The 10,700-nt window shown below is 42.8% G+C and overlaps 1 protein-coding gene across 1 annotated transcript in view; it reads right to left on the bottom strand.

Moving 5' to 3' along the window:
- wnt6b (wingless-type MMTV integration site family, member 6b) overlaps positions 1-1,674 on the bottom strand; it is a 31,099-nt gene extending 29,425 nt beyond the window's left edge. Inside the window, exon 1 of the mRNA XM_030080792.1 lies at positions 1,458-1,674. Coding sequence (XP_029936652.1) covers positions 1,458-1,537 — 80 coding nt within the window. The 5' untranslated portion in view covers positions 1,538-1,674. The remainder of the gene's footprint in view (positions 1-1,457) is intronic.
- Between the last annotated feature and the right edge of the window lie 9,026 nt (positions 1,675-10,700).

Raw genomic sequence — 10,700 nt, forward strand, 5'->3', positions numbered from 1 at the left:
CCATCTGCCAGTCACACAAGGACATACAGAAGACTTCCACAGCTTCAGTGACACCACAACCCCCACTGACCTTGACTGGACTGTGAATGAACAGTGGGAGGATTCGCTGTTTAGAAAAAAAAAAAAAGAAAATTACAAAGCTTCACATTCAAACTTTGCCGCTTTCACTTTGCCATGTGAAGAGAGAGAGAGAGGAAGACAGAAATATGTGAGGTTCTGTAATGAAAAATCGCACTTGAAAGAGAAAGAAGTCAATAGATGCAGAGAGAGAGAGAGAGAGAGAGAGAGAGAGAGAGAGAGAGAGAGACCCACATGCACAGAAAATATGTTATCAGCAGATCAGTGGGCTGTCTGTCTGTCCGACTGTCACACATCTTGCGGAGCTGAGCCTATGGATTGTTTTATGATGACATATCCACTGCGCCTAGAGGGCCACCTGACATTCCTGACTCTGACCCCCATCCCCCCAACCCCACCGTGGCCCCCACATCTCCCTCACCCCTCTTCATTTTTCTGCAGGCAACAAGCAGCAGACACCTCTCTCACCTCTCTCTATCTCTGCTCCTCTCTCTGTCAGTAGCCCCCGCTCCACCCCCACCCCGCTCATCCAAAAAGTCCTGCTCAGTGAACTTCTTAACCCCGGGTATGGACCCACATTATTCATAATTCAGTTCCCCTTAACCAGGTTCATTAAAACATACAGTAACATAGGCCATTTTAGTTGCAGACTTGTAGAGAATGTACTATAACAACTTTTATGTCAACATTCATTCAATTGTTTAAATATATACAAGCTGTATCTGTGTTTAGTAAAGTTATCATAACCTGGAGAAAAAAATCAAGCAACAAGACAAGATCCGTGTGGAGGATGGTCATGCTTTATTGAAAGTACTTCTAAAAACTAATTAAATTCATGAATTTAATTTTTATCTGGACGATTTTTACGCATTTTAATGTTTTAATCTTTTAATTTGTTTGCTTCGCGGACCTTGCCCAGTTTTTTTTTTTTTTTTTATCAATTTTAGTTAGCTCACAAAATCATCAAAATTAGGGAGAATAGCCTATTTATCATTATTATTGCTGCTATTGTTGTTGTTGCTGCAGCTGCTACTACTACTACTACTACTAATTATTCATATGTTTTTGCACTAACATGAGCAAACTTTGTTCTCCCTTAGTTGCATGTGGATTTCACTGCAAAAGAAAGGTAGTCTCACATAACTGGATAGCCTGGGAACAAACTCGGAATCTAGGCTGAAAAGCCGGTAATGATAACAAGTTGGACACGCTATGAGCAAATATAGGCGACAGAAAATATGATTACGCAGTGAGACGTGATTCCGCTTCAAGCTTGTAAGTGGAAATCAAATAAAACTAATTCGGGCGAAGTTATTTTAAGTTCCAAATTGGCAAGGTACAGAGAAACTTTCAACACGTGGTAAATTCAGACAACTTACCACCAGAGTCCAATGATGTTGACCGGGCAGAGCAAGATAAAGAACAAGGCGAGCTGGATCCGTGAGAGACGAACCGTCATTGTGAACGCAGCAAATCCCCAAGGCAGAAAGATTCACCAACAAAGTAGAATTGATGAGCCCAGCCAACACCGAGCTCAATTAGTGAGTAAGTGCATAGGACGTCCTTGTTTTTGCCTGCACGTCTCAGCCGCACTTAGTCGAAACGGTGCGCAAAAAGTCCATCATCTAGCTCCGCTTCTGTTGGGCGCATCTTAGTGCGCAATTAAGTTGTTCAAGAGGCTACTGGAGAGAAGCCCGCTATCAAAGGTGTGGTTAACCTCTTCATTGTCGTTGTGTCCTATCTGTCGCAGTGCATTACATACTCTCAAAAGTCTCTGAGGAGGAAGGAGACTCAAGCCAGGGAGTCCGCTCTGACAGTAAAATATCTAAATTCCAATAGCGCAGAGAGTTGGATATGGCAGTGAGGACGCTTGGAGCCCACGCTTTAGAGAGAGAAAAACATTGAAATCAAATTAAACACACCTCGCAGAAGGGGGAACTGCTGCCGCAATGTTGCTGGTAACCGCGAAAAAAGATGTAACAAATGATATAACTGCTCGTCTGCTGGTCTTTACGCGCTCTAAGTGACGCACTGAGCGGACTGACGACGTTGTTTTCTGCGCGCACCGGCTACAGGTAGAGGCGTCAAGCTCGCGTCTGTGCCACAGTCTGCCAATGTGTTTTCTTTGGATGATAGAGGGAGGAAAAATGCACTCATCTTCTTCCACCATGGTGTGACGTCGCTCCAGGCGAAGCGAAATCCTCGCTGTCAGTCACAGGGAGAAAGAAAGAAAGTGCAATTAGTTTTAGGAGGACCTGGCTGAGAGCAGAGAAGTCGAAAGGGGTAAACACACGCGCACGCGCGCATACACAAACAGAGCGCGTGAGAGAGAGACCTGCCATACAGTATGTTTACGGTAAATCCGAAATCAGAGCTTATGGAATGAGGTGAGGTCACCACAGGTGTGTGATAATACCTTTCTGAGATTGGTGCCAATAGTCTATCAGGTGATAAGACAGGCATGTTGGACTGAAACAGTGTCTGGATGTCTTGCCATGTCCTCCTCTGGCTATATTAAAAAAGATTATATTATTCTGCTCTTTTATTCAGCGTTAGGGACAAACCCTGGTGACCGTAGTCTGTTTATGCTGTTGTCATTGCTCTGTGTATCTATATGCATTCAACACCACTGCTGCACGAATGCAATACACTCGAGAGGAATTATTAGAACATTCTCCATTGTGTGCGTGTGCGTGCGTGCGTGCGTGCGTGCGTGCATGCGTGTGTGTGTGTGTGTGTGTGTGTGTGTGTGTGCGTGAGAGAGAGAGAGAGAGAGAGAGAGAGAGAGAGGGCGAGGCCTGGGTAGTATTATCACCTATCTGGCCAAGGGCACATCCATTGAAATCCAACACCTCTGTACTGCTGTCACCCATAAAATCCCCGACACCCCACTTCGTTCCAGTGCAGTGATGCAATCAATCACAAGTGTAACACAAGGCAAACTCACCCAGTCCAGTACCACCATATTCACAACAGCTTCATTTGGATACATTGATTCCATAATGCCAAAACCATAACCTGCCAATGCATGCCTACACTTAACCCTTACTCGAACCATAATCTAATCCCAATTCTGACCATAAACATGACCAATTGTAGCTTTTCAAAATGAAAATTACTTAAAAGCCCCTCGAAGCCATTGTCATAAGTGAAGTAACACAAATACTGTAGCATAAGGTCATTTTCATTGCATTTTCATTTTTCCTAATCAAACTTGTTGTATACTTGGGTCAGTATTATTCTATATTCATTTATAGTCATGTTTTGCTGTTGTCTTTTTCCCTCTATTAGTAAATGAAATTGTAATTGAATTGAGATGATTTTATTTGACCTCATTTCACCTTAAACTCAGTTGAACTGAAATGTTTTGCAATCTTGAAAGCCAGCCCCCTTTCTGCATAGAAATGAGCCTTGCCTCCACATGCACCTAGCCTAAGAAAATTAACCAGTGCTCACTCATCTGTGCCACAAAATTTCCCTCCAAACTCAAAGTTGATTCTCTCTGCATCTCATTACCAGCAGACCCCTGATTTGTCAGCCCAGCTTTGCTCTCAGATTAGTTGTTTTTTTTTTTTTTCTCTCTCTCTCTCTCTCATCATTGTGGCCCTGCTGTGGAAAACTGGGCTTTGGCTAACTTGTGGCCAAGCCTTTTTGAATCCACCCTATTGTATTCCACTTTCCACTACACTTCAGAAGTGAAATATGGATATCTGCTAATGCTCCAGGTGCGTCCAGGCTACTTCAGCCCTCCATTGCTTTACAGAAACAAGCCAGAGCTGGATTTATTTTGGGGTTTTATGACAGCAGTATTTCTTTTTTACGCTTTTTCTGCCAAGGAAGTCTCCATCTCACAACTTGGATGAGCAATGTAAAAAGTGCAAGTAACGATATGCTGTATCTATCTATCTATATATTGATCCGTTTCATTTCAATCCTTAACTTGTCTCAGTGAATTGTCTCCATCTCCATCTCCCTTGTTCTCTTCCCTGCATTTCTCTGTTTGTACAGAATCAGACAAACAGAAGCTGAACACAGGTGGTAAATTAGCTTGCAGTGGTATATAGGCCTACATACAGAACATACTGCTTCCCAGAGAAATTTGAATTCCACAGAGAGTGCTCTGTTGATATGTGAAGCGGGACCACCCGTAACAAAATTAGAAAGTTATGAAAATTGAGTTATCGCTCAATGAGCTATAAATAACTGCGGCATAGTTGTGAACATGACCATGACAACACTACTACACTTTGTACCATCAGTTTTCTCTGCACATCCCTCTCTCTGTCTCTCAATCACCTACCCCTCTTGTCTCTCTCTCCCTTTCTGTCTCTGTCTCTCTCCTTCTCCCCCACTTTCTCTCTATCTCTGTGTGTCTCTTTGTCTCTCTCCGCTGGGTGAGTGTGTTTTGTTAAGGAGGGCTGATTCTTCATACTTGGCTGAGGCTTTATGGACAATAAAGATCTGATTTCAAAGTCCGGCAGGGTGTTGGGCCTGGGGTCTTGGCTCACAGCTATAGTTGCCTGCTGGGAGGAGACGCTGCACAGCCCCTAACCAGATGGCTATCAGCCTACATACAGTAGATACATATTGTACTGCATGCGTATGGTTTAAATTCTTATCTTTGTCCAGCACCATACTTCACCATCACAGTCTTGGCCAGAGATACCAACCTGCACTTAACTTCTCCAAATGACTTTCAGCCTCAATACATGAATAATTTCACATTACATATTGTATGTATGAACCCAGCTGAGGACCAGATGCCTGCTGGAACTGAGCAGAAGACATGGACGCTGTGCAGCTCGTCTTCAGATGACTGTCAGCATGTAAAGAGAGGCTCATACAGTACTATGTACACTAAGGGGTCGAATCCAAGTCCCTAATAAGATCCCTACATCTCTAGTGTAATTGCACCATTCATTGTTATTATTGTGATATATACAAAAAAGTTGCATTGCACATCATGGAGCCAGAATATGTTTTGCAATATCACTGATCACCTAGGCTGTCTTGACACCGTGCTGCAGACCTTTTTCACCGCTGCCATTTTGACATGAGATAGCAGGGTGAACATGGGTTACTAATGACCACAGAACTTTAACGGAGCAGGACAGTTATTGGTCTGCTTGTTGTGGTCATTTGGCTGGTACTGAATAAAATGGCAACTATAGCTGTTTGCTATGGTGACAAATTTTTAATGACATCCCATTCTAAATCCATAGGCATTAATGTGGAGCTGGTCCCCTCTTTGCAGCTATAACAACTTACAATCTTCTGAGAGGGTTTTATACAAGATTTTGGAGTGTGTCTGTGGGAATTTGTGTCCATTCATCCAGAAGAGCATTTGTGAGGTCAGACACTGATGTTGGATGAGAGGCCCTGGCTCACAGTCTCTGTTCTAGGTCATCCCAAAGGTGTTGGATGGGGTTGAGGTCAGGGCTCTGTGCCGGCCAGTCAAGTTCTTCCACACCAAACTCAGCCAGCCATGCCTTTATGGAGCTTGCTTTGTGCACTGGGGCACAGTCATGCTGGAACAGAAAAGGGCCTTCCCTAAATTGTTCCCACAAAGTTGGAAGAAGAGAATTGTCCAAAATGTCTTGGTAGCATTAAGATTTCGCTTCACTGGAACTAAGGGGCCGAGGCCAACCCCAGAAAAGCAAGCCCATAGCATTATCCCTCCTCCACCAAACTTTACAGGCACAATGCAGTCAGGCAGGGAATGTTCTCCTGGTATTCACCAACCCAGACTCATCCAGCAGACCGCCAGATAGAGAAGTGTGATTGGTCGCTCCACAGAACACGTTTCCAGTCCAGTCCAGTGGCGGCGTGCTTTACTCCGCTCCATCTGATGTTTGCGTTGTGCTTGGTGATGTGAAGCTTGCATGCAGTTGCTCTGCCATGGAAACTCATGCCATGAAGCTCCCCGTTCACAGTTTTTGTGCTGATGTTAATGCCAGAGGAGGTTTGGAGCTCTGCAGTTACTGAGTCAGCAGAGCGTTGGCCACTTTTACGCACTATGCACCTCAGCACTCAGCGACTCCGCTCTGAAACTTTACATGGTCTGCCACTTGGTGGTTTAGTTGCTGTGGTTCCTAAATGCTTCCTCTTTGCAATAATACCACTTACAGTTGATGTTGGATTATTTAGGAGGGAATAAATTTCATCCAACAGTGGCATCCTATTACATTTCTATTACAGTTCCACACTCGAATTCAATGAGCTTTTTAGAACGACTTATTGAAAAGGTAGACTGCATGACTAGATTTTAAACACCTGTGGTAAAAGGACTGAATGAAACACCTGAATTCAGTGATGAAGAGGTGTGTCCCAGTACCTTTGCCTATGTAGTCTATGTTGTCCTGTAGCTGTAGCCTGAAAGCTGGAGTGAAAGCAGAAGTTCACCCTGCTATTTCATGCTGGCAGTTCAGTGTCTTGCTCAAGGACACTTCAGCAGGGCAGATGCTTGCAGACACAGGGGCTAGAACTTGTACCACCCTGCTGGTCTTTGACAGTTCTGTGCTGCACTAGAGGCGAAAATCCCTGACAGATCCCTGACTGTGGGATTTTAATCACACAGCTTAGAACTGAGATACATGGCATGTCTGCATGGGTTGTCGTAGTTGTAGCTTGTACAGTACATTGTTGGGAATTTATTTCATCACTGTAAGGTAAACCCCTTGATAGATACTGTCGGACAAGTTTGCTCTTTTGGAACCAATTTACAGATTATCTGCCATCATCCTCAGACAAAGAGACCAACATTTCACCAGCCGCTTCAGTGTTGGTCCTGATATCAATGTCCTGCAGACTCTGGCTAAGCTACAACTGTGGTTACTCAGGTAAATGGGTTTGACCGTTTTGTCAGAAGTTATGGGCTTAGACAGCAGCATTGTTTTGGGACTTTACAGTTTGAAAGGTAGTTTCTCGTTTGTGAAATAAAGCAGTTTGTCAGGAGAACACTCTGAGAGTATACACCAAGCTTCACACATCGATATCAGGCTCAATACTGAAGCGGCCGGTGAAATTATTGTCTGTATGTCAGAGGATGCTGACACATAATCTGCAAGTAGGGCCTTGTTGCTACAAGAGGGGTTAAAATCTCAATCTTCTTGGTCCTCCTAGGCTTTGGCTAAGATCTCGCTACAATTCGTTTTTTAATACCCTTTCAAGCCATTAAATTAAACTTATGACTATTTTTCCTGTGATATTATATAAAAGAGAGAGAGAGAGAGAGAGAGGAAAGATGGAGTAAAAGAGGGATTTATTAATGAGCATGTCCTGTGACACAACAGATATTTCTCACTGTTTCCCTCAGGATCCCTGGAGAGACAGTTAATATCTGGGCAGGTCCAATCACAGATATTTATTTAATTCTGATTAATCTCGAGTGGGCTGAGAAGCCTTGTTCTGTCTCAGCAAAGCCCTGGTTTGCACTCTTACATGTATTCACTCTGGGGAGCTGCCTGGTCAAGTGTGCACACTGTTGCTGTATATGCAGACTTGCTTTTTATGCCAGTATTTCCTGAAATAGTAAATGGCTGGTGTTCCCCTTGACAATGGGATGTTTTTGACAGATCAGGAAGAATGATGGCAAACCACTTGTTTGCAAAAATAGCATACCAAATAAGACGTAATTCCCTGTGAGAGTGATTCTGTACTGAGCACCTGCGCTGATACTGTATCTTAGGGCTAGGGCTCAGTCCAAGTCGTTTTTATTCCAAACAACTCAGAAAGTAAATCTTCATTAAAAAACAAAAAAACCCACGTATTGGAAAAAGTTATGGCACGGGAAGAAAATGTAGCGAATAAACATTCATTTGAGATGGACCGTTGTTTCCACTAATATTCTGATTGATTGAACTGAAAGAGAATTGATCCCAGATATCAAGTGTTCCCTACCACCCTTCCTCCCCACTAGAAAAAGCTAACAGGCCTAACCCCTGTCCTACCACACCTATCGTACACACGCTACACACACATTCCCCTTCTCACACTGCTTTCATCTGGGCGTGAAATGGATTCCTACTGTCTGCCAGAATGCACCTCCTATCTCTGGATGCAAGTCTCTCTCTCTCTCTCTCTCTCTCTCTCTCTGTCTCTCTCTCTCTCTGTCTGTCTCACACTCTCTTGCTCTCTGTCTCTCACTCTGCCACACGTGTACCCCCTTTGTTCTCAGAGAAAAGTGCCTCTCAATCCGAGGAAAGTGCCTTCCCTACATTGCAAAGACCATGAAATGCATTCCCAGGCGATTATCATCGAAAATGATTAGAAATCCCATCAGGCATAATATTTTATATGACGACTTGAATTAGGCCTAAATCAGAAACACATGACGGCCCTAACCTTTTTAAAACAAACCGCAGTCATCTCTGAAATCCCCAGGAGAAAGGCATGTTCACAAAATTCCTTCATAACTGGCACAGAGAAAGAGAGAAAGACAGAGAGAAAGAACGAAAGATTCTTGTATAAAATATTGATACCTCCCGCTGCCACATGACTTTACATGTCCAGAAGCAGAAAGTCTGTTTTGGGGAGAGGTAGAACATGAAGTTATGTAAAATGATGGTCTTGTTACAGCAAGTAATGAAGACAAACCTTTTCCAGGCAACTGCCTGTTATTGGGAATGGCTGTAAGCTTTTAGCAAGATACATAATATGGTGTGATGAAGATATATTCACCTCTCTCTCTCTCTCTCTCTCTCTCTCTCTCTCTCTCTCTCTCTCTCTCTCTCTCTCTCTCTCTCTCTCTCGCTCTGTCATGTAGACCTGGTTGAGGTTTTGCTTGGTGAAACCTTATCATAATTGGACACACATTATTTGGATCAACCCTTCCACATAACAATCTGCAGACACTTGGAATCAACCAGTTGACCAATTGGTCAGTGTCTGCTGACAGTTAATAAAAAGCTAAGCTTAAGGCTTTTTGTGGGACAGGTACAGATAATCAAAGTGGCCATAACCAGAGAACCTAAACCCATCTGTTCTTAGCCAAGTCTAAATTTTGTCAGCTGAATAGCCAGAGCTGTTTGAATTGTTGTCATTGTCTCTGACACACTGTGGCTCTCCTCCTGCAGTGCCATATCAGACAGAGGAGAAGATGAAAGACAGCTCAATTCAAATTGATCGATGAAGACGTCTTATTTCATTTTACGTTCTGAAATTGTTTAATCTTGCAAGGTCAGGATTTACTGGATTTCTTGAATTTTGACTGTATTCAGAAACTTAAACTGTTTGGGGTGTCACTGTGCAAATGTCAAATAAAATCTTATTACTGAGTTGATGGAATTGAAAATTAATTGTGGTTTTAATTGAATTATCTAATGACAGTGTTAGACATTTACGCAAGCACAAAAGTATTGGACACATGCATTGCACACACGTGTCGGCTGCTGCCCAGGATCGCATGCCGCTGTGACACAGAGCCCCATTTCCAGTTATCATTACTCATTCAAACTGCAAAATCATGTTAAAAAGTTTTACAGATTATGAGATCACCCCCTCAGCAGCTAATAAGCCTTTTCAGACAGAGGAGGCAGAGCTGTTGGAAACATAACTCTGCTGATTGTGTGAAAACCTCATAACTCCTATATTAAAGTTTTTGATCTTTTGTTCGTGAACTGAAAGTTTAGAAAGTCCTTCAAGCATTCAGTGTATGTTTCATGACCCCATAGGTCCCGGGGAACCCAAAATGCAAGCGTATAAATCACAAACAGTTTTTTTCCCCCAGACATGGAGTTTTTTTTTTTTTTTTTTAATCCAACAGCAGCAATAATTCAGGCAAGACGGGGACAGACATACCTTCCAAGTGCATCACTTCCAATAGCCCATAATGATAACATCATCGCTGAACTGTGGGTTATTAGATTAGATTTGGCCAAAGTATGATGCAGTGTTATTCCCATGCTTTGTGTGTGTGTGCACATGGATGTGTGTACTGACGTGTATTTCCGTTTGTGATTCAGTTGTGGTGAGAACATTTTGCAAGTTTAAAACACACTGTGTATTTTGCCAGTTTCGCAGCAGCAGTGATGTACGTTGTAGATAGCCAAATTAGTTTTATAGTCACTCTAAATCTGTTGAAAAAAAGTGTTTAAATGTCCAATCATTTATTTTAATGCAAATTAAAGTTGTTTTCTTGCCACAGTAAGCCAAACCATGGGAACTGTCTGAGACTGTTTCACTCACTGAAACTGAATGCTGCAGCTTTGTAATTATTTTCATAGAAATATGGCACAAAACAGCACAGTAGACATAGCATGTCACACCTGCTGCTTTAGATTCTTGCTATGAATTTTGGTCAAGAAATGCAAAGTGTTTTTATTTCTATTATTGTTAAATAAATTGATGACAGAGGAAACTGCATGGTTAATGACAGTGAACACAAATCAACACAAGCTGCTGCTGGAGCTGTGGATTTACCTGCCCTCTCTGACCGCTGACACACTGTCCACATACACACAGACACACACACATAAAAACACACACAAACAGAGTGACTGTGGTGTGATTCATCCGCATTACCGGCAGGATGGTAACTTTAGTGTAACAGATCTTATCTAGTCGGCCCATCTCACAATTTGAAACCATTTGCTTTTTCTGCTCTTTCTTCTCTGTCCAGCGCA

The sequence above is a fragment of the Myripristis murdjan genome, chromosome 21 (assembly GCF_902150065.1).
Source record: "Myripristis murdjan chromosome 21, fMyrMur1.1, whole genome shotgun sequence".
In the NCBI taxonomy this organism is placed as follows: Eukaryota; Metazoa; Chordata; class Actinopteri; order Holocentriformes; family Holocentridae; genus Myripristis; species Myripristis murdjan.